Genomic DNA, 25,285 nt, shown 5'->3' on the forward strand with positions numbered 1-25,285 from the left:
GAAAGCCCTAAGAGCACCCTCAAAAATATTTCAGCACTGTACATTTAGAATGGCACATTCTTTATTTGAAACTGAAATTCTTCTCATGTCATGAAACTAATAAAAGACAATGTGTGAAAAATAACCTAAATTAAAAGGATGCCTGAAAGTTGAAAGCGTAATAGAAATCTTGTAGTATAGTGGAAGATTCTTCTGTTCTCATATACTAAGTCTTGGCACAGTGTCCAGGCATGGCTGGCTCTCTGTTGGGGGCAGCATTCTTGGCTGTGAAAGCCGGGCATGCCCTCTGTCACTCATGAGGAGCAGTCCCATCCAAATGTCTCTCTTCAATAACTTAACCATCAATCTTTTTGTTAACAGCTCCACCGTAGCCTCATATTGTAAACAAGGACCAATGCTTCATGTCATTTCTGAAAGGTAAAGAGTACCAGGCACCATACAAGTTTGTAAAGAGGGTATATGACTGAATCCATACAAAAATGCTTTGTTTAAATGTATTAAAAATATACTTTTTATGCCAAAGGTTCCCATTTAGGAGCAATATAAAATTGACTGATTTTAAAAAAAATCAATTAAAGAATATTCCTCAACTTCAAATTCCAGAAACTTCCCTTAATTGATTTCATTTTGCAGCTCAAATTGAACTGTCATATTAGTCAGGGCTACATGATCTAATATACCTTTCAACTTTAATAATTCACCATTCATGCAAAGAAAAGTATTTTATGTTTTAAATGCCTTAGAACTGCATATTATTACTACAGAAGCAAGCTTATACCACAATATGAAGATAATTGTTTTCAGTGAACTCTAATAAATCTATGTATCAATTAAAACTGAAGATTTTTTGAACTATATAAAATGTGACCCAGTATATAGCCTTATCAGGAACATTTATTTGTAAAAAAGGATACAAGTAAAATGTACTCAAAATGAGAATTGCTAGCTTTTAAATAAAGCATACAAATTAGAAACAAGAGACAAATAATATATGCTACTTGTGAATCTGTGTGGGTCACTAATTATGGAGCTGCTTATGTAAGTGTACTGGCTATTTTTCTGTGTTAAAAAAGATCGAGCTTACTTAGGCAACTAAGTCTGAATTTTTACCAGAATACATGAGTAACATTTTGCTTTATTATTCTTTTCCATTAAAGCTGAAACTCTCATCTTGGTACAAATTCTTCTTTAAAACCGTAATTTACTGGAACACTGATTTTGAGAATATCTGCATATACCATTAAGCACAGTTTTTCCATCCATCAAAAGAGGTGGTTTTATTCAAATTAGTTTTCTCATTCAGTATCTTTGAAGCTTATTCTGTTAGATTTTTATTAAAACACATGTAAGAGCTTCTTACTTGCATTAGATGAATTAGAAACATTCCACTACAGCACTGGATTTATGTATACACAGACATGCAGAATTATTTTGTGAGTGACTTGACCTAATTCTTTAGGTGTGAAAACCACTCCCCAAAAACCACTAGAGAGTATAGTAAAACAGTTAATATGACTGTACATTATTTAAAAATGTGTCCCATCTCTTTTTGGGATATTTAAAATAATGTATATACTCTGAAGTTTGATATCTAAGTTAGCTTTTTGGTGATGACAATGGCAGATGTTTGGTGTTTGAAGATTTCAAAAATTAGCCTGAACTTTGTAAACATCTCAAGTTGTCTCAACAAATCTGTGCTTTGTAAACTAAATAAAAATGGTTATTGCTGTTATGTTGGATAGCATGAACATTTGCATCTTTGAAAATATGCACCTGCTAGTCATACTTTTTTGGAAGGATGTAGAAGGAGAGATTTGTTTACTTATGTGACTTACACTGAATAAATAATCTGTTCAACTATAGTAATGGTCACAAGACGTAAAACATTCCAGCAGCTTTTCAGATGGACAACTCCAAGGAATTAAAATAAGCTATAATGACCATTTGAAAACAGGTGAGAGTTCTTTTATAAGTAGTCAATGGTTTTCCAAAACTGTAAATGAAAGAAAATACACAAAAGTAACATTTACACACTAAAAAGCGATTTCCCTTTCACTATTAAGTTTAGTTGGAATTTGAATATGGCCAAGTGTAGCTTTTCGCTTAAAGCAAAGTCAAGTCCAATGTACCCTCTCTGGTTTTGTCTTTTACTTGAGACTTCTCAAGGTACATTTAGCGATTTTCTTTTTATATTCCAACACTATTAAAAGTTACTGCTCACTTACCACCAGAGGCAATGCTATGTGGCTCTTGGAGGAACAAAAGATGCAATAATAGTGTAAAAAGTCTAGAACATTCACTGATCTAAAATATAAGAGCAAAATTTTAGCTAAAATCACTACTAGTGTCGGTGAAGCCTAATTCACATACCCAAAGCCATCTAATTGTGGAAATTAGGAACTATTTTTATTAAACATACAGTACTAAATACAAATTTAAGTCAGTCATTTCTAAACATCTGCAGGATTCTGTGTGCAAGCTAATAAGCTCAATCAAAATGATGCACAGCTACTGGCACCTTCTGAATGTGTAGTTACAGTGCATGTTGGAGTCTGCAGAAGAAAAACAAGAGAACAGTGCCATCTGCTGATAATTTATATAATGAATTGCTTTCAAAACAGCAAGCATGGTGTATTTTAGTTGATCCACGCCCCCCGTCTATGTAAACTGATTATATCTGCTATTTTCCAGTTTTGCCTACCCCAGCCTTTAAGATTTTGAAGCAGGCACTCAAATGAGAGAACAAGGATAGGGTGCTATTCAAATGGATTTGTTCTTTTTAAAAATAAACTATGATAGAAAATAGCAATTTACACTTTTCTAAAATCAGAGTAAAATGCAGCATGCCATTAAATGCCACTTTTCATATCTAGGCTCCATTTAAAGAACAGAGTAGTCTTTGCATTGTTCCTTTCAGGCAGCATTACATTCTATATAGCAACAGAAACAATTAAGTAATTTAACTGGCAAGTCTGAAAAAAAAAAAAAAGATCTGAAAAACCATTTTGAACATTAGAAGAAAATCAGGCAAGTGTGGGATTGTGCTGTTTTTTATTGTGTTTTCAATGGAGAAATACATCATCTGTTTACAAAATAGCTCTTGAAAAATACAAGGAGTACAGATACTATAAAACAAAGCAAACTCCAGTCATGAGACACTACGTACATCATGCGAAAGCAACAGTCTGATCTCCAGGTTATGAAAAACTAGAATTAAAAAGTCACTATACAGATAGAATCCAAGTTTCCAGCTTGGCAAAACTTGGGAGCAGTTACATGAAATGTTTAATAAAATGGAGGAAAAAAAAAAAGATTTCCCAATGTGTAAACAAAGTGACAAAACTAAATTTGTGCCTGGCAATTTCGATCTAAACTCCATAACTACACAAAATACACAGACACCTTGTACACTTCAATTGTTAGTATAACCTTTTTTGGAGGTGGGTGACAGCAGGCTGTACAGGGGAAGGAAAAGAAATGCTGGACATTTTAGACCAATGGCAAAAAAAACCCTTAGTTATTGCACAGCCTAAGGAAAAAAGAAAGCTACACTCTGACTTGGGAAAATTAATTTAGAAGGATATGGGGGTGGGGGAGGGAGAAGAGTGTAAGTCATTTAATTTTAACAGGAAATAAGCACATGTAATAGGATGGAGCACAATGGGAAGAGGAAATTCATAAAACATGCTAATCAGAAAGTATGGGAAGAATGATTTTTACCATTCCAGTTATTTCAGACTAAGTAATAACCAAGTTTGTTATCTACATCTGGTATCATCACCAACATTCCTCATGTTTCCTAAACACCGATGTTCTGCTGCTTAATGATGAAAGAATCAGTTATTTTAAAGAAAACATTTGTTGCTAATCTTTTTGCTAGGACTACAGAACAAAAAATAGAAGTAAAGAGAGCTTGCTAGATGTCAAGTGCTTTCTAGAAATAGGATTGCTAAAATTCAAAGTTGTTCAGTATGTAAAACTATTTTGATAAGCCATCTAGAAATAAAAAAAAGATTAAAATCGTTGGGAAATTTTGTTTGACCTCTATTTAAAATTTGAAATGTTTTAATGCAGACGGGACTTTTATGGAGTGTACAAAAATTATCTTATATTTAGTGATGAAAAGGCCATCAATATAGGTGTTATGCTTCACAGGCACAGTACACAGTTATTCACTCTGAAATTTTCACTATGGGACAAAATTTGGTTTGTGCCTTGGAGCCCCAAAGTTATCTAACATCATGAGATTAGGTTAAAAAAGCATTTGTTTTTGACATTTGTCCTATTTTGTGCATACAAGCTGCAAAAAAAACATTAAACACAAAAGCTTTTCCAAGAATATGGCAAAGGGACCAGCAAGGGAGTAAGTACTTGGATTAGGTCAATGGAAAGTGTATTTGCTGTTTGATCGCTGATCTGTATGCACCATAAAATAATCCTATAAATAAAAATAGATCACATCTTAATCATGTCCCATCAAATACCAAATGCTTCCCAATTATTTTCTCAACGTATGTCATATAACCTCAAGATTTGACATTTTATTTTAAAGGTTTACTGCTGCTTGATGGTAATTTAACTAGATACAGTGTACATTTGGTCTTCAATGCACAGTATATCATAGAAAGTTATTCATTTGCAGATTACTAGTACTGAAGAATCTCTTCAATAAAAATGAAAATTATCAGTTCAAGATCTAAAATTAGTCATACTCCAATAAAAAGGTACATAAAAGTGCATTAAGGGATTCTTATGCCAGTTTTAGCTCAAAAATTTTCAACAATGCATCAAACATAAATCCAATCAGAATGTTAATTATGGCTACAAATAGTGTTAATGTTTGTTTTTAAAGGCAGTAATCCTTCGAAATATTTAATGCAACTGTTGCTAACACATTAAAAGTACTCCTGGCTTCACATACTAACCTGGACTTCCAAAGAGGTGGTGATTATAGCCCAGTCAGGGAAGTGCACAAAATATAGCTAAATCCATTTGCAGTCATGTTTTAGTCTTGCACCCTCAATTTTCCTTTTTTAGCATTAGAAGACAACAGGTTGAGTTGGCAGATATTGTTTATGGACCCCTGAGGTTGTTTTTACCGATTCAATCTCAGTTTTATTGAATTCTTGATAACAGGAATAGGATTTGCAGGGAGAGCAGGGATATCTGAAAGATCTGTACTGGATGTTTTCTACCAAGGAAAGAGTAAAAAGGAAATAGGTTAAATGTATTTTAACTGTCCAATCTGCAAATTTTAAAGCTTTATGTTGTAATCTATTTTGATTATTTCCAAACACCTTAAACACCAAAAATAGTGAGAATTACAACTGATCAGTCAACAGAAAAATTGATAATTAAGAAGAGAATGTTTGTAACAGTCTTCATCATAGGACACGTTTAGTTTTCTACAAGTTAATAAAATGGGAAAAATAGAGCTCAGTAGTAACACTTGAAAAACTCCCACACAGATTTATTGCACAATTCAAATGCTATCTGAATTTTCCTTTTTTTAAAGATGCCTTTAAACTGTGTGATATTTGAGGCCTCCCTCGTAGAGGCATAATGAAGTACAACTGGAAACTATTTACTATGATTTCCTATTACAGAAATAGGAATTTATACTGCAGTGCTGGAACTGATAAAGCTACAAAATCCTATAACTATGTTCATGAAATCAAACTGACAGAATTGGGTGGGTGGGTGGGTGGGTGTGTGTGTTAGGGTGAAGAGAATCAATGCACATATTGCTAAATAATTTTTAAATTGCTTACACCTAAAAATTCTAATTCTTATGTATATATCTAAAAGATTTGCCAGAAAGTTTGTGCTGCCCACCATTGCCGAACACCTCAACTACACTTCCCATATTTAAAGAATTACACAGCGTATTATACGGTTTCCTGGCAATAAGAATTGAGTCTAGGTTTAAATATTTTATATTTGGGGGGAGGGGGGAAAAGGGGAGAGATGAGCCAACAGCGCTTTTACTCATTTGTGGAAAAAATTAAAAATATTAAAGAAATTTAAAATGAATACAGCATGACTCAATATAAAACAAAACAAGAGAACGTGGAAATTCAGAGATTAACCATGAACAAAATGGATATATACACTTAATACCTAAGCTTCCTACACATAACTGTCAACATTTTTATTTTAAGTAATTTTCAGCTGCCCTTTTCTAGCCATATCACTTTACAAAACATTCTACCACCATGATGTGTACAGCTTTCCACAATTTATTAGGCAAGTTAATTTCTTATATGTAAGGATGGTCAAAATTCACATAATTTTTTCTGTGCACAAGGAAAAACAGTACACATTACAATGACAACTGTGTTTACTGACCTTCTATAAATGAACGGAGGTAATAGTGATAAATATGGCAGTGAGTGTAACAGAGGCAGAACTGCGACAATGCAGAATAGTGGTCCTATCTTTACACACTTCAAATTGTCCCCCCTCTCCTCTGCCAATAGGAAATGTGGTGACAAATGCAGCAAAACCCAGAACAGCCCACCAGAATTTTGCAACAGCCAAACTGCATCTCTGCCATAATTGCAACAAATCATTTACATATGAGGTGTTAGAACTTCAGAAACTAAACAATATAGCTCTTGAGCAACTGAAAACTTTTGTTTATTTCAATATTTACGACTAAGTGACCTATAAATAAGCTGGTTTCTGTGATGCAAGCTATTTCGTCTTGTTTTGCTAAGCATCTATAATACAAACAACAACACAGTTTGTCACAAACAATCTTGGCACCTGAGTGAATAATTTGTTTATTTGCGTTATTCACTTACATAGCTATCAGATTGTTTTTTAGGCTATCACCACCCTGGTCAACACAAGTGAAATTTATTCATATTTCAAATCAAGCTAAGTGACCTATGCAACAGTGGAGCTATTTAAACAAGTGCATGTCTACAAGAGGTTTGCAATGGTTCAGCTACATCAATGAACTAACAATAGTGCATTAAAACCCCAGGGGAGATGAAACCTCCTTTTAGAACCAGAATTCCATATTAGTAAACAAAGGAAAAACTTTATTATAAGGCTAGACAGCTGTGTGGCTGATGACTCATTTTCAAGGTATCTACTGAGAAGCAACATGTGGGTAAGCAGAGTATGAGAAGTTACCTTTTCACATATATTTAACAACTTTAAGCAGCTGTCTTGGAATAGCAATTATTTAACTGACTGGTTTAGCTTTAAAATGGAAGCTTCCCCCCTGCAAGATTACATCATAAAGGGTATAATGAAGGGAAAAAAGTGTGCAAAGTGTTGCTTTGACATTTAGGTAAATATTAAGAGCACAACTGTGAACAGATAAGTCAATCCAGCTTTTCTAACAAGTAACAGATACTAAGAATTAAAATACATATGTAAAATGTGAATACTGTGAAGCAAGCACAAGCAATCTGCCACACATATCTTTATGAAAATGTTACACTATATATTTCTTTGCTGCCATTTTAAATATTTGGATGAACCTTATTCTCTGTATTAAGTCATCGTGATTTGAATATTCACAAAGTGACACTTCTTTAACATCAGTACCTGAGGAGCTTGCAGAGGTGCCACTGCCTGAACAGTTTCTGTTTGAGAAGAGTTATCTGTTTCTGCATCAAGTTGTTCCTTAAAAAAAAAAAAAAAGAAGAAGACTGAATTGCTTGTATCAATTTTTTAGAAGTTATACAAACATTCTGAATGTAGCCCAATAACTCAAGAAGAAATGCACACAGGGAGATCTTTCACCAATACTAGAGTGGCTCTGCACAGTGTATATCACAATGCAGGCAAAAACACACATTAAACAGAGGCAGATAACGCTATCCAATGAATCACTAAGCATTTTTGCACAATAAAAAAATCATTGGTTAGCTATTACAGTGTCCTATAATTTGCCTAATCTACATGATTCTTAATTTGTCACATTTTTTTAGGAATCTTTCACATTTGGATCCCTGTAGGTGGAAATCTTTATAAAAAAAATCTCAGCATTTTTGATCCAATTCAAAACAAGGTGTTAAGGATTTCTTCTCAAATTCTGTTTAAGCTCCTTGATCTGTAAAAAGTACACCATAAACAGGAATGTGTAAAGTCTGGAATTTGCAGCAAATGTCATTGTTTGTTCAGCCCATTCTGTTAAGGAGAAAAGTTTAAAAACATGAACCAAATGAAGACAGTGCAATGTTATCTTCCAAAGTCTGTAAAGAGGCTGAAATAGCTCTATGGTGAAATGTCCTATTAATCTCATTGGGATAACTGAAAAACTGAAAGTATTACAGGCAGTTCCCGGGTTACGTACAAGATAGGGACTGTAGGTTTGTTCTTAAGTTGAATTTGTATGTAAGTCGGAACTGGTACATATTGTAGGGGAAACTCTAGCCAAACATTTCTCCAGAGCTCAGTTGTGTTCTCCCACACCTCACTTCCCTTAGTCCTTTATTCTCAAGATGAGGTGTCTGCTGAGAAAAACCGCTTCGCGTCTCCCTGGTCTGCTGGGGGGGGGGGGGGGGGGAGGGCACGCTAGCTTCGCGTCTCCCTGGTCTGCTGGGGGGAGCGCAGCTAGTGCAGGGTTGCCTCACCCTGTTTGTAAGTAGGGATCCGATGTAAGTCGGATCCATGTAACCCGGGGACAGCCTGTAGTTTCCATTTTAGCAGTAATATCTGTTAATATTCTTTCACCTCTATCCTAAACTACTGGGCAAAGTCCTAATAATTCCCTATCCACCCTGGTATTTTACGGTACAATTATGCAGAGTCAATAAAAATCTTCAGCATGTTGAGATAATTTGAGGACAGCATAAAATGATTTCAATTTGCTATCTAAAACTGAGTCTTCTGTACCAACTATTTAATTCACTGAATACCTCAATTTTTCACTTGAAATGAAACATCTGAAGAATCTCCCATCTGACATAGAAGACTGACATGGAATACAGAGACCAAGCAGGTTAGACCTACTTTACTGTGGACTACATGTGCACCTGGATTATACATCAAGTCAAGTACACATGCCACCTATACTGACTGACATTTATACTACTGACACTGAAGGTGTAAAACATTTAAAAAATTACAACTTAAAAGTTGCAAATTATACTGTGTACAGACAGTTGTCATCACAGAACCATGGAACCTGCTAGTTTTAATACCTTTAAATTAGAGAACACTTCTCTAAAAGAAACAAGTACTGCCATGTCAAAATTAAATGGATCAAAACACAGTGCAGTAAGTTATTATTTGATTGCAGTAGCAGAGTTTCTTCAGTAATAACCGAAAGAACATACATAAGAACATAAGAACGGCCGTACTGGGTCAGACCAAAGGTCCATCTAGACCAGTATCCTGTCTACTGACAGTGGCCAGCACCAGGTACCCCAGAGAAGGTGGACCAAAGACAATGATCAAGCAATTTGTCTCCTGCCATCCCTCTCCAGCCTCTGACAGACAGAGGCCAAGGACACCATTTTATCCCCTGGCTAATAGCCTTTTATGGACCTAACCTCCATGAAATTATCTAGCTTCTCTTTAAACTCTATTATAGTCCTAGACTTCACAGCCTCCTCTGGCAAGGAGTTCCACAGGTTGACTACACGCTGTGTGAAGACGAACTTTCTTTTATTAGTTTTAAACCTGCTACCCATTAATTTCATTTGGTGTCCTCTAGTTCTTCTATTTAGGGAACTAATAAATAACTTTTCCTTATTCATCCTCTCCACACCACTCATGATTTTATAGACCTCTATCATATCCCCCCTCAGTCTCCTCTTTTCTAAACTGAAAAGTCCCAGTTGCTTTAACCTCTCCTCATATGGGACCCGTTCCAAACCCCTAATCATTTTAGTTGCCCTTTTCTGAACCCTTTCCAAGGCCAAAATATCTTTTTTGAGGTGAGGAGACCACATCTGTACACAGTATTCAACATGTGGGCATACCATAGTTTTATACAGGGGCAGTAAGATATTCTGGGTCTTATTTTCTATCCCTTTCCCAATAATTCCTAGCATCCTATTTGCCTTTTTGACCACAGCTACACACTGCGTGGAAGTTTTCAGAGAACTATCCACGATAACTCCAAGATCTCTTTCCTGATTTGTCGTAACCAAATTAGCCCCCATTATACTGTACGTATAGTTGCGGTTATTTTTCACAATGTGCATTACTTTACACTTACCCACATTAAATTTCATTTGCCATTTTGTCACCCAATCACTCAGTTTGGTGAGATCATCTTGGAGTCCCTCACAGTTTGCGTCTCTCGACTATCCTAAACAGTTTTGTATTATTTGCAAACTTTACTACCTCACTGCTTACCCCTTTCTCCAGATTATTTATGAGTAAGTTGAAAAGGATTGGTCCCAGGACTGACCCTTGGGGTACACCACTAGTGACCCCTCTCCAATCTGAAAATTTACCATTTATTCCTATCCTTTGTTTCCTGTCTTTTAACCAGTTCTCAATCCAAGAAAGGACCTTCCCTCTTATCCCATGGCCATGTAATTTACACAAGAGCTTTTGGTGAGGGACCTTGTCAAAGGCTTTCTGGAAATCCAAGTATACTATATCTACTGGATCCCCCTTGTCCGCATGTTTGTTAACCCCTTCAAAGAACTCTAACAGATTAGTAAGACAGGATTTCCCTTTACAGAAACCATGTTGACTTTTATCCAACAAATTATGTTCTTCTACATGCTTCACAATTTTATTCTTTACTATTGTGTACACAATTTTATTCTTTACTATTTAACATACTGCAGTGCACTATTAAATATGATGCAACTGAACATTAGTTTACTATTAGCAGCCCAGAAGCTTTTAAATGAACACTGCCTTATAATGGAAGTACAGTAATTCCCTCATTTAACACTATAGATGTTTCAGAAAATGATCGTGTTAAGTGAAAACGTGTTATGTGGGGTCAATTTTCCCATTGAAAATAATGGAAAAGGTGGGGGTTGCGTTTCAAGCAGTGGCGTCTGTTGGGACCGGAACATAAGGTTGGGGAAGAAAGGGGACTGGGTTACAGCAGGGAGGGGAGGTGTTTGGCTCTGGGGAAGGAAAGGAGAGGAGAGGGGAGGAGAATTGGGTTGGGAGTATGCCCCTGTGGCAGGTCTGCCGGGACCCACAATGCGTCTGGCGAGGGGGGGAGGAGCTGTCGCCAGGGAAAGGCGCAGCAAGCTGCAAACCCTCTGCCACTTTGCAGGGAGGCGGGAGAAGCCCTGCACAGCCGCCGGTAACGGGCTGGGTGGGGAAATCGTGTTATTCCAGGGACAGTTGTATAATTCAAAAAAGTTACCTAAAAGAATCATGCTATCGTGAAAACGTGTTAAGTGGGCACGTGATAAATGAGGAATTACTGTCTGTCTAATGAAGGGATGTAAATGTATAACCAGTTAACTGGCACTTGGCCGGCTGCTCAATCATGGCCAGGCGTACCACTTCACATCACTGGCTGCTCCCTTGGCCCTCCACATGTAGTGGGTCGGTTAAATGAGATTTTACATCCCTAGTACAATGCTTGCCAACACTAAAAGCAATAGCATAATTCTAACATTCATATCCAACATATTATATTCTATTTGGTTTAAAAATGTAAGAATAATATACCTTAGTTTCCATTTTATCATCACTCATATCAAGACAATTAGCATCTTCACTTATTTCATCCTGGTGAAACAAAACATTTTAGTGAAGTACACTGAATAGGCAGAAAAATAGAGTGACAAGAAGAAAACTTGAAGAAATTCAAGATAAGCCTGTTTCACAAGCAGAATTGATGCACCAGTGATAAAACTGGTCTGTTTTTGTTCTAAGGGCATGGTGTGGGATATGTTTATAGAGTATAGGAAATGACTGCTGCAAGAGATCTCCTGAAATGAATTCCCCGTTTAACAGAAAACCATTGATAACTCCTTTGAATATAGTTTTTCCACTTGTATACCCACTTTATAGAACTTTCATTTGGATCAGTGGTTCTCAACCAACAGTCCTGGTCCCCTGTTGGGGCCTGAGAACTGGTTTCAGGGGGTCCTCCAAGCAGAGTCAGTGTTAGACTTGTTGAGGCTTAGGGCAGAACGCCAAAGCCATCCTGCATGGGGCTGAAAGACTCCGAGTCCTGCCACACAGGGCTGAAGCCAAAGCCCGAGAACCTTAGTTTCATGGGGGCCCTGTTGCATGGCGTCCCAAACAACTGTCGTGTTCACCCTAATGTCGCCCCTGCCTTTTATATGGCAGAAAACAGTTTTTTGTGGCATAAGGTGGCCATGGAGTTTTTCCAGAATGTTGGTGGGAGGAGGGAGAAAGAAAGAAGAAAACTGAGAACCCTGGACCTGGACATTTCCCTAGTTTGCCTCTGAGAATGTCGTGTGGGACTGTATCAACAGCTTTATCAAGATTTATCACATTTATAACTTCCCCTGCCATCTATTAGGCCAGTAATCCTAGAAAAAAAATTAGGCTGCTTTGGCAAGATTTGCTCTTGACAAAGGCATGCTGTGATTACTTATCAGCCTATCACTTAGAGGGCAATAGAAATTGATTTAATCATTTGTTCCATCATCTTTCTGGATGTAGAAGATAAGATAGCTGGTCTGTAATGCCTCGAGTGTTCCCTTCTTGTCTCCATTGTAATCTCCCCTAAAAAAGTAAGTTACTGAAGGTCCAGTACAGACAATACTGGACCCAGTGAGAGGTTTAAGATTCAAAGCTAACAAACATCATACCCCAAAGGAATGGTATAATTCTCCACTTTAAATGGGGGTACAGAGCTTACTCTAAGGCCTGGAAAGTCAAGCCATCATCTTGAAATTTCTCAAGTTCTTTCCTAAAGTTCTGTGTAATTAAAATCGTGGTAAATAAGGCAGTCTGGTTAACAAGTAGAGAGACATACAAACTGCAGTTGGTATTTCTTTGTCTAACAAATAAAAAATTTTCAAAAATATTTTCTATACAATGCCATATATATAGCATGTGTGTGAAGGGTATGGTATAACAGATTTATTAGCAATCGGATGGGATGACTTCACTCAGATTTGCCACTTGCAAGCAATAAGAATACTCTAGGCTTAGGCAGAAAACATCTTTAGCATACAAACGTATTGTACTGACAAAATAAATTATTGCATTATATTTGGTGTCCTTTGCCATAGTGTTGAAGTTTTAAAAAGAAAAGTTTTAAAATGAATGAGTTACTACACAAAATTATCCCATTTACATTTCCTCTATCCTTAGATGTTTATACTTTATGATTAGATTTTCCAAAGAGCGTAACTGGTACAGGCACTCAAATGCCACTAAAAGGAAGAGCCTCTCCCTAATTCCCTTGGGATATTTTGAAAATCTCTACCTTAATTATTAAAATAGGTAGTAAACAGGATGGTAAATCTATTACTGTATTTCTACACATTTAGAAAGTGTGTGTCTTTCTTTAGAACTAAGAAAAGTGTTTCTTCATGCATTCATAAGTACAATTTTAGCCTACTAACTTATTAAGAGTAATGGCCAGTAAAAGTAATAGTTGCATTGCAAAATTCAGTTTATTATTTAACTTTAAACAAAGGAATAAAATTACTTTAGGCAATTCCTTTCTTGTTAATGTTGCTCATCTTTTAAATAAAGATTTTGTTGAACCATTTTCTGTTGAATCAAATGCCAGAAATAAGCTAAATACATTTTGACCGATCAATTAAGCCTGTGTAATGGGCATTTAAAAAATTAATTCCAGGCTCTGCACATGCTTTTAAAGTTATTACATAATTCAAATCTGCAACTCAGTGTTGATAAAATTGCAAAATGAAAGGCCGGATTCAACCAATTAAACCTGACAACCTTCTATTCTTTATCCTTGGTTCTGTTTTTATTGTAAAGTGCCTTGGAATATATTAGCAAAGTATGTGTGAAACAAGTTCTTAAAGTTCATTTAACACTACCTTAAAAATGACCTATTGACACAAAACAGAACTCATTTATTTTACAGGTATTTAAGTGTTATCCAACCAGAGCAGAAAGATGCATAAAACTGAACAGAATTCCTCACTGCAGTACCACATGTATAAACTCTCCAAGCTGGCAACAAAAGTACTAATATTTCTTATGCACGAACATAATTATGATCAAGGATAAATACCTCTTCTGTTTTTATTTTCTTAGGAGACTCTTCTTTATGAGGGGAAGACGTCCTCTTCACCCCTACGACAGGGCTAGGTATTTTTGTTGCTGTGTTCCCTGATGGTCTTGGTGTTTGGTTTACCAGACGTGTTGAGGAAACAACTCTAGAGATGGTAGGCTTTGGTGGAGGAGAAATGGCTGGCTGTGTGGCAGTTTGAGGAATGCTTTCACTTGAAGAACCTATGAAATTAATAGAATACGTTTTAAAATAGTTTATTTTTTTATCTGAACCCACTGGCACTGAGTGGAACAAAGTTTGGTGTCTAAACATCAAACTTGGACACAAATTACAGGTTGGTCCTATCTGGTATGGCACCCTCAGGGCCTGACCAGTCCCGAATAAGGGAATTTGCCAGACCAGGGGAGGTCTCCGCCAACAGCCCCACAGTCCACTGCCCCTTCTTCACTGCTAGCTCTGCTGCTGATCTCAGCCAGCCCCCTACCCCACCACCATTGGGCTGCTGTGGCCCAGCTCTCTTGCTAGGCTGCTGCTGCAGCCCCAGAAACTGAGGCTACCGCAGCCCTGGCAACGCTACAAAGGCTGCCGTGGCCCCAGCTCCACTACTGGGGTTTTGGCCCAGGTCCCAGCCCTGCTGTCATCAGCCCTACTGGGCTCCAAGCTAGAACTTCCTGATCCAGAGGTCAAACCTATATCTGAAACCACATGTTTAAATCAAAGAAGAATTAAAACTAAGGTCTTTTTGAGAAAAATCAATAAAGGAGACTGGAAGTTCTCTGTTTTATAAGACCATTAAAGAATAGGGATTAATGAGGAAAAAATGCCCCTTTCTCTCTGTTTTGTATCATATCCAGTGAACTAATTAGCTGATAACCAAAGATTATTACACATGCAGTTGGTATAGCTCTCTGGACATATTTGGAATAAGCAACACATGTAAAATTACAGTAGTGATTGCGATTGCTCATCTGCATAAACGAGTAACACTATGTAGCTGACTGAGGCGTGTGAATTAGCAAAATCAGGACCACTTTTGTTTAGACCATTTTACAAAATCCAGAGCAGTATGCTACCCCAACCACCTTTAGCAGTAGCTAAAGACAAGGTTACTTATATGGGAGGCAACTGATTTACAACACAGGACAAAGAGGTTAAGTCAGGTTGGCCCCATGTCGCTGCTCTGGTAAGGCTGCTGTTGGACTAGAGAGGAACCCAGCAGAAGTAGAAGTCTTTAAAAAATTGAACTAGTCTCCCTTACAAGAATTCTGATTTGTTCCTTCTTTGTAGCTACAAGCCTCACAGAAATGATGATTGTTGCTCCATTTTCCTGAGATGATTTTTATCATGAGTATGTTTTTTTGTTTGTTTTTTTTTTTCAAATGAGAAGACAAAGATTCACCTCAGCAACATGGAACGAACTTTACTTGCTCCATAGCTGGGCTAAGTATAGGGAAGTACAGAGTCTGAGGAAATATCACTGAACAGTTTGGCTATTGTCCCCACATTGCCCCATTTCATTCCTACAAAGATTCCAGCAAAGCAGGAGCAGCAAGATCCTGGTCCTGCACCATCTCCTATCCTCATTCAAATTTTAATTGTACTAGGAAGCAGATGTATCCATGGCAGTGGCAATGTAAGGGCTTTAGCAAGTACCTACCCATTCTCTCCTTCATTGGCACAATTGGGAACACAGCCATCATCTATAGTGGGCCTGACCTGAGCAATATTGTATCCCTATGGTGAACAACATACGTGAATATCCATTTTTAGAGGATTTGCAACTTACATGTAGATTACTGAAATTTTAGTAGATCATCACTATTTTGATAATTATAGCAAAATAACCTCAATCCTAAAAGTCTCAGATAGTACGTAAATTAGAGAAGGCTACATGTGGCAAAATTTAAATTTTTCAAATTACGATAATACAGCCTCATTAAAATGCACTCCAGAAATTGATATTAACAATGTAGTACTGTATATAATTTTCCCTACCCCCTGAGCTTTCATTGGAATTGGTTTGTGGCACAGTGACTTCAGAAGCCTGTATGTTGGTCACAGATGCTGCTGTTACAGCTGGAGCAGGACTGCTTCTGCTAAAACATGGAAAAGGCAAAATGGATAACAATGACTATTAAAATATGTATATGATATACTGTTTGCTTTTCATATTATACTGTTTCCATTTAAATAGCCAGAGACCTGCATTGACATGATTTAGCCAATAACATCAACACTACAGAGTTAAAAAAGGGCCAAATTGCAATTATGACAGTGTGAACATAAAAAAACTATGTTAGAAACATTAGTTATAAGACTACACTTTGTGAAATACTATATGAGGTCAATAATTTCATATTAAATAATCCATGTTTCAATCAAGTTGTTAAAGCTATTTGAAAGCAAACAAAAATATTAATGTCCTCCAATTTTTTTTTTTTTTTTAAGGAAGTCAGACCTTTTACCTTTGGAACAGAGAAATCCAAGTGGAGATGGCTGGCATAAGCAGCATGTGTTAATACCATATACATCACTACAGACAGTGCATGGATTGTTTACCTAAATCCCAATTTCTTAACATGAGTAGAGCATTGGGTTTGGTATTATACTAGATTTTGCTGTATCAAAAGGGATGGGTCTTAAAGTGAAGTGTTAAACCCAAAATTTTGGCTATGGTAGATTTTAGGGCTGAGAACCATGCTTAATTATATATGTTCCACCCTGTCTCCCCTTCTTAAAGAAGAGTGCTCAGTAACAAAAACTGAGAATAGTTTAACAAACGAGAATAGTTAAAGAACGGTGTCAAGGCACTAAGATAAGCTACTTCCTTTTTTCTTACATTATACTCCATGCTTTATAATTCAATTTGTGTAGAGTCCACATCAGACACTTTGCATATTAACATACAGATATTAAAATAACCATATTGCCAATCTTAAAGAAAGCTACAGATTGAAAGAGTGCATGATTAGAAATGGAATCTAACAGACCAAATGAAAAAACATTGTTTGCTGTTCACAATTAAGACAAGTTATCTGATGAGGAAAAAAATCATTGCATTAAGTCTAAAACAAACGATATGCCCTTTTGCAATATACACTATAACTACATTAGAGGATCATAAACTAGTATTGAAGGTTTAGATTACAACTATTACCCCTGAGAGCTTCCAGAACTGTTCAATGGACTTGTCTTCATAGCACTAGTAGGAGAAGGCACAGACGTGCTGTTATCACTGTCCATAGATAAGTCTAAGCTGCTGTCATTCAGGACTGTCAGTCTGACCCCTTCTGTTGAATGCTACAACCAATTAGACAATAAATCATGGGTGTTATTTATCCCTTTCAGGACTGAGAATCAGTTGAAAGTCAATGATGCAATATTTCAACTATACCGATAACTTTGTGAAAATAAAACATTTAAACTGGTGAGGGTTGATTACTAGCAAACTTGTATTAGGAATAATTTGACGGAGCTCATGCTGATCAGCAAGTTTCTGTTCATGCTCCAGAACTGCCTAATTAGATCAACTATGTGAGGTTTATATTTTAAAAATAACTAATGCGAAAAGTTCATGACCCAATCTTTGAATGTGGTTTAAGAACAATCATATATTAAAGTGGACTTATTTTTATACATCTTTTTGGGAACCTGCATGTCATGGTTATATACAGCCTCTCCCCGACTTATGAACCGGGTACGGACCAAGCAATTGGTCGTAACTCGGTTTGTTCTTAAGTTGGACCCCATTGAGTTACACGCGATCGCGCTGCGTGGATAGCGTTTGTAACTCGGGGTCCACCATTTGCGACACTTTTGGTCTAAACTGCGAACGGTCATAAATTGACCGTTCGCAACTCGGGGACCGGCTGTACTGCTGTTCGCTTGTCAGCATTCATCTAAACAGCTCACTACAACGTTAGTAGCTTTTAGCCATTGTCACCATTTTAAAATCTCTCTAAATTGTGTAGAAAAGTTTGCACATGGTAGACAAAAATTCAGAATGTATCAAGCTGGCTGTCATCTTACCTCCGACATTAGCCAATGCTGGGTGCTTCAGAAGAAAATATCAACTAGGAATATAAAATCCCATTTAATCCATTAACCAGCTAAATGTCACGTTAGCCACTTAAATGGAGGGCTTGAGCTGCTCCAGCTGGGCTGGGCTTGCCGCGGATGGGGGCTAACTGATTAATCCCCATTCACATTCCTAACATAGACCTCACATGTTGTGTCTAATTAGTCAGTTTTGAAACATGAGTGGAAACTTGGTGAATAGCATGAAGACTGATAATCTTGATGACAGATATACATGAACTCTTACAGTCTGGAAGATCACAAGGTACATTTCCTAATTTCTTTTAAATTCTTGATATTGTACACTTGTATTGATTGAAAACGAGCCATATATATCTGTCATTCCACAAAACCAAATACATTTGAGATGAAGCTGGAATTCAAGACACACAAAGTAAGTACATAAATTGGTCTTGCATGTTGCATTATTTGTGCCTAAATAATGTATCATTCAAACTCTTAATTTATAAGTTCAAAGATAAGACAAAACTGTCCCAATTGCGGGTCAGTGGAACCTTTATATTCAGAAAAATCTGAAAATTCTGAACATCTCTATTTTGTATAACTTTTAAAAGCAATTAATCATGATCAAACTAAAACAGCTTGATCTTAAATTGCTGCTGCCCCTAACGAAATGCTGTTTTGCAAGCTGCCTCTTGCATATGGTAATATAAGCCTGCCATACATTAAAGGGAAAATAAATTTAGACAGAAAATAACCCCTTTCAAAAAATTTCCTGTGTAAGTATAGTAGCCAAATGTCAAGTCTTAACTGTTATTTAAACAATTCCTGTTCAGGATTAAAAGGTTGTACCCAAGACAGAAAACTTTTGAATGGAGACCTTTTCAAGTTTTAGGCCAGAGCATAGTCACATTAACTTTTGAAAGCATTCTAACCCACAGCTTCAGTTATAAATATCCATGTTCGCTATAAATGGCAGCATCAAAGCGTCCAATATTCTACTCAATCATGAGAGGTCATACTATTTCTTTAGTATTTTTATGGTCTACACACAATTTCAAAAACTATTAGTTGACAGGGAGATGTTAGGAAACAAACCAAATTCTTAAGTGTGCGCGCACCAGATAAGCTCTGTTATTCATGGAAGTACTCTGCTGTAAATATTTCTGTAATTTGGCTTCCAAGTTATACTAGCAAGAAGCACTCAATTTTCTAGATCAGACTTAATCTCTTTAGTATTTAATAGAAATCATCATGTCATACCTGCATGATTTTAAGGAGAAGAGATGAAATCAGAAGCAGACACTTCCATGAAGGAAGAAAGGCATGCATGAAATGTATACAGTATACAAATAATACTGTATTAACTCATTGATATTGATGAAATAGGGAGTTATCAATGTTAGGACAACAAATTTTGCATATTAGGTTATCTGTACCACTCTACTGAAGAGGTTAAAAAATTTGTGAATATTACAGATAAAACTGCCCTTTTAAAGTGGGTTTTAGCAGTTTCGTTAGCATACCAAATTATAATGTAATGAATTATACTATAACATTAGTTATGTTTCAGTAATTTGTAGGTTTACCTTTTTTTTTTTCTGAAGCACATGATTAGGTAGCAGTTGGTGAAGTTGCTTTCGTTTTACATGCATTGCAGCAATTTTCATATCCATCTCAAACATCTTGCTGTTTATTGCTTGCCTATAAACTACACGATTAGAAGAAGAATAAAACATATTGAAACATTGAGGAAAATACAGTTAATTTCCTTGGAAGAAAGGGGTTCAAATCACTCAAGGCGGCCAGTATTTCCTCAGGCCTATGAAAACAGAAACAGCCCTTTCTCCTGAACTGACAATTGTATCACATTTGATGAGAGTATTTGAGTTTGGTTATTTTTTAAGAAAGGAAAACACATTAAAAATGTAACCTCTCTCTGAAATATGGGACTGAGTAAGTATTAGAGCCCTTTGTTGTATTTTATGGAAGAATACATTTAAAGATGGAACCAAGTAGAGTCAAGAGGTTTCTCATCTAACTTGACAGAAACTGAAGTTAAGACATTTAACTTAACAGGAATATTTTTGTTACTGTGTACCAGTGCCTGACGCTGCCGGGCCCTAAGGCTCTGCTGTAATTACTGAATCTAAAAATGTACCCTAATTGTAAGTACAACTCTTTCAGCTTCTCAAATCCTGATATCAGCTACTATACAACAGCACAGAGAAACTGAGATGACCACAACCCTGTCCTGTCTGAGGAAAAATTCGTGATGATGCCCCGAACAGAAGAAGAACAAAGTTCCAAATACATAGAGTGGCCAGACTTCCAGCCAAAGCAGCTGTTCATAAATGACTAGCTGTCCACCATTCCAATAACCATCACAACCAGTGATCCTGCTAAACTGTACAGCACCACAGCTTCACAGGTGATTAATCAGCCCCGCCCAATCAGCCAGCTCCAGGCATGGAGCCAGGAGCCTCTGACTGGGTGGGGCTGATTAATCTCATCTGTGAAGCAGTGCTGCCCTACAGGTTAGAGAATACACTGATCACAGCCATATTTTCCACACCTTTTCTATCTGTTTCTTCTCCATCTTGTGTCCATTAAAATTAGAACATAACAAAATTAACACTTCTTTTCATAAAAGAATGCTGTTGGGTGAAATTAAGACACTGATATTTGACTCCAAAGGGAGAAACTTTAATAGGTTTGATTAAGTTTGTGTAATTCATCATCAATCATCATCATCAACCACCACGGGCTCAACACCTGTTGGTGTCCGATGCTTCCCTCACTATTTCCTTCCATCTTTCTCTGTCCAGTGCAGAGTGGCTTATTACTCAATTTCAATATAAATGTTCAGTTTGATTTCTTGTTCTTGTGTTTGATCAATAAATTTTCAGCTTTAGAATGAATGTTTTTGGTATTTACCAAGAAATTGTGTACAGTGGCCTCTGTAAGAACTTTCCCCTCAATAAAACATCCCCAAACTTTTGTATCACTGTTTTAATGTTGGACAATGAATATAGAACGCTTTATTTGTAATGTTAGCACTGTTGATGTAAATTACTGAAATCAGATTAAATTGATTTGATTTCCAATGAAGTGTTTTATTTAGGGGTGAAATGTATTTAATCAAAAAGCCTAGTATATTAATATAGTTATTCATTGCCTCTGCACATCTACTCTATAATGGAAGGAGAACTTGTCATCAAAACACTCTGGTATTGGAAAAGCTGTTTTTCAGTGCATTGAATATCTCAGTCTGAGGGGTAGCCATGTTAGTCTGTAACTGTAAAAATAAGCAGCAGTCCTGTGACACCTTAGAGACTAACTACATTTTGTTAGTCTCAAAAGGTTCCATAGAACTGCTGAGTATGTCAGCTTTCACAAAGGTTTGTTTGCATACTCTAACCAATGTTATGTTATATTAACTATTAATAGCTAGAAGCTATTCCTCTTGTGGAATAAGAACATACAGAAAAAAGAAGGCCTTCTGGTAGGGTTTGTGTACCATTGCTAAGTACTTGTAGGTTAAGGGTATTACATCTTGCATAACAAGTGAGACACATTTACGGAAGCACTAACAGATCAGTAAGAGTGGCATCTCTTACCACAGCAGTTAAGGAGAGGGTGCTATCTGGTGTACTGCTCTCCCAATCCTAGGAAAAGATGAGGAGTTCTCTCTGCTTTTAGTAGAGGAAGGGGGGAGCCAAGCTCCTCTTGAATATATTACTTCTGTTAGGCTATTCTTTTGCCTACGTAAAGGTGTGATTGCAGCAGTTGCTGTTATATTATTTCACTCAGAAGGATATATAGCTGTGCCTAGGACCATGCATAATCAAGCTGACACTAAAATTCACTGGGGCAGAGCATGCTCAGTGTAGAGGGAATGTTTAGTGGCTTCTGCTCTGAGCATAAGCAAATTGCAAGTTTAGTGAATTATAACTTGGTCACATATAAGAGTATTTTCATAGAAAAAACAAAAAAGACTTTCCTTGAGACCACAGATATGTCCTTGACAAATTTTGAGTTTCAATTTCAAACTGTGAGCTCTTCAAATTATATAACATTGCAAAACATATGTATTTCTCTCTAACCTCATTCCTGAAAATAGTTGAGCTCTTTGGTTATACATGAAAAAACTGAGGCAGAGGACATGCATAGAGACCGCCCACAAAAATGGTTGAGTGGCAAAGTCATAAGCAACTAAAATAGTGGTTTACAAATCAACAGGTCATACAATCTTAACATTAGGCTCAATAAGGATGAGATGATCGTGTCCAGAGAAGGATTTGATATCCACAATTCACCCATGAATCTAAGAAGTAGTGTTTAAGTAGTTTATAGCAGGTGGTACTGAAGAAGAGCTGTTTGACCTCATTATCATAAACCTCGTGAGTTGAGATCTATGATGGTGCCCCCCCCCCCCCCCCATTGTCTGCTGTTTAGATCACTAGCCGGTGGCTGATTTAAGGGACTCTTCTCAGCAATGGCGAGATTGTGGTGGATGCAACATTTGTTAAGGATTTCACTGTTGATTTTCTTTCTAAAGCAATCAATGTAAAGATCAAATGTGTGACTTCTTCCACTAAGGGATATCCAGTAAGATTATTCTCTTATGATTATCAGTGGGGATGTAGTAGTTGTGAGTGACATTCAGTGTTGTGAAACAATTCTTCAAACCTGAATTAGTAAAAGAATTCTAATTCTCCATGTTACTATGGTATTAGGTTTTGTGCAACAGTTCAGCCCGTGGGAGAATACAGCTCAGAGTAATCTTGACAAACTGCTGCTGCGTGTAGTGACTGTGATTTTGTCCTGTAGTCATGGTTGTGGCAGTTGGTTCCAATGTTTTGGTGCTGGCTGGATAGCTGTTACCACAGGGTTGTTTTTTAACAGATGTTGAGTTTCCTGTGTGATCTCCAGGTAGGTTTCCTGGAGGTTTTTTCTTCTATGGAGTGGGCCTATGTGATGACTTCATACTCTCCAGAAGGAGAGCACAGCAGACAAGAAGTACAGAAAATAGTTCATCAGTCCTTCTGAAATTGTCCTTCACAGCTGGAGTTTTATAAAGTAGTCAGAAAGTTATAGGTGGTGAGTGTCCCAGAGATATGGTTTTATTACTTGCATTTGCTCAGAAGATATTGCTGTTAATTTTTTCCTCATGTTGTGGAGTTGACATTTCAGATGGCAATATAAATATCCGTTACTGTTTGCAATTTTGCTCAATCCACATTCGTCACAGGATATTAGAAAGACAAGGTGGATGAAGTATACCCCCCCCCATGTGCCCCTTCCCCCCAAAAAAAACTTATTGGGGAAAGACAAGTTCAGCACTTCATGTTTGGGGAAAGGTACTCTGTGTGTCACAGATAATAGGTGGAATAGAACTCGTTTACACATATTGTAACAGACCATTCAAGGTGAAGTGGCAGTTTACACCTCTATAGTCAAAGCACAAAAAAATTTAATTGGCTAAGTACTGTTATAAGAAGCCATTAATACCGTGTCCTTATTCAGAGCATGATTATTAATAGTTAGCAAAGTTACAAATTTAATCTTTTGAAGGCGTTGTGCAAGTTTCCTTTGAGAGGAGGCCTGAGAGATCAGATAAAGCAACTGATTTGTGAAAGATGATTGCTGTCAGGTGACATGGTGCTTCAAAATTGTCCACTTTTAAAATGTTCCTTTTTGTGGGTGCACATATCTCCAAAATGTTTTTACTTCAGATTTATTAGCTTTGTTGAATGCCATTTAATTTTTTTCCAGGGGAAGACGGGAGATGAAGGGGATGACAGCTAACGGCAGATTTTAAAAGTATATTTGCAAACATTGCACTGTATAAATATCTGCAAACAGCAATATTTATTAAAAATAGTAGCTCCAAGCAGTTGGTGTGAGGCAGAGGGTTGGGGGCATGCAACAAGTGAATACTGGCAAAGGAGAGAGACTAATGAATGGGAGCACTGGTAGGAAACCAGGAGAAAAAAAAATGTCAAGAGTCTTGAGTTCATGGCATAGGAAAGCATGGAGACATTGTTGCTAGTATGTTAAGACAGGAAACACTGTTGCTAGTAGTTAAAAGATAGGAAACAGAATAGGAATAAATGGTCAGTTTTTAGAACGGAGAGAGATAACTAACGGTGTCCTGCAAGGGTCTGTATGGAGCCCAATCCTATTCAACATATTCATAAATGATCTGGAGAAAAGGGTAAAACAGGGAAGTGACAAAATTTGCAGATGATACCAAACTGCTCAGGATAGTGAAGTCTAAAGCAGACGGAAGAGCTTCAAAAGGATCTCACAAAACTAGGTGACTGGGCAACAAAATGGCAAAATAATTTTAATGTTGCTAAATGCAAAGTAATGCATATAGAAACAATCCCAACTATATGTACAAAATGATGGGGATGTACAAAATGATTGGCTATTACCACTCGAGAGAAATCTTGGAGTCTTTGTGGATAGTTCTCTGAAAACATCCACTCAATGTACAGCAGCAGACAAAACAAATATAGTGTTAGGAATAATTTAAAAAGGAATATAAAATAAGATGGAATCGCCTACTGCCTCTATATAAATCCATAGTACATGCGCGTCTTGAATACTGTGTGCAGATGTGGTCACCTTATCTCAAAAAAGATATCTTGGCATTGGAAAAAAGTTAAGAAAAGGGCAACTAAAATGATCAGGGGTTGGGAACAGCTGCCATATGGAGGGCAATTAAAAAGACGGACTTGTCAGCTTTGAAAAGAGGAGGAGACTAAAGGGTGATAGAGGTCTATAAAACCATGAGTGGCATGGAGAAAGTAAATAAGGAAAAATTATTTGTGTGTTCCCATAACACAGAACTAGGGGGGAGGGTCACCAAATGAAATTAATAGGTAGCAGGTTTTAACACACATACAAGGAAGTATTTCTTCATGCAACGCAGTCAACCTATGGAACTCTTTGCCAGAGGATGTTGTGAAGACCAGGACTTCAGGGTTCAAAACAACTAAAATGCATGGAGCATAGGCCCATCAATGTCCAGGATGGGTAGGAATGGTGTTCCTAGACTCCTTTTGTCAGAAGTTGGGAATGGGTAACAGTGGAGGAATC

General features: G+C 37.0%; 1 protein-coding gene across 3 annotated transcripts in view; it reads right to left on the reverse strand.

Annotated features, from left to right (window-relative positions):
* Positions 1-3,034: 3,034 nt before the first annotated feature.
* The window catches only part of PAPOLA (poly(A) polymerase alpha), a 104,125-nt gene continuing 81,874 nt past the window's right edge, over positions 3,035-25,285 (reverse strand). For 2 of the 3 annotated variants that reach the window (XM_006133713.5, XM_089778361.1), the window contains exons 16-22: positions 19,765-19,886; positions 17,295-17,437; positions 16,133-16,233; positions 14,138-14,358; positions 11,620-11,679; positions 7,564-7,641; positions 3,035-5,191 (exon numbers count right to left, since the gene is read on the reverse strand). In XM_006133713.5, the coding sequence (XP_006133775.2) occupies positions 5,096-5,191; positions 7,564-7,641; positions 11,620-11,679; positions 14,138-14,358; positions 16,133-16,233; positions 17,295-17,437; positions 19,765-19,886 (821 nt within the window). In that variant the 3' untranslated portion in view covers positions 3,035-5,095. The remainder of the gene's footprint in view (positions 5,192-7,563; positions 7,642-11,619; positions 11,680-14,137; positions 14,359-16,132; positions 16,234-17,294; positions 17,438-19,764; positions 19,887-25,285) is intronic. The other variant, XM_006133714.5, reaches the window with a different exon arrangement.

This window comes from Pelodiscus sinensis, chromosome 5, assembly GCF_052426305.1.
Source record: "Pelodiscus sinensis isolate ZL-2025 chromosome 5, ASM5242630v1, whole genome shotgun sequence".
Taxonomy (NCBI): Eukaryota; Metazoa; Chordata; order Testudines; family Trionychidae; genus Pelodiscus; species Pelodiscus sinensis.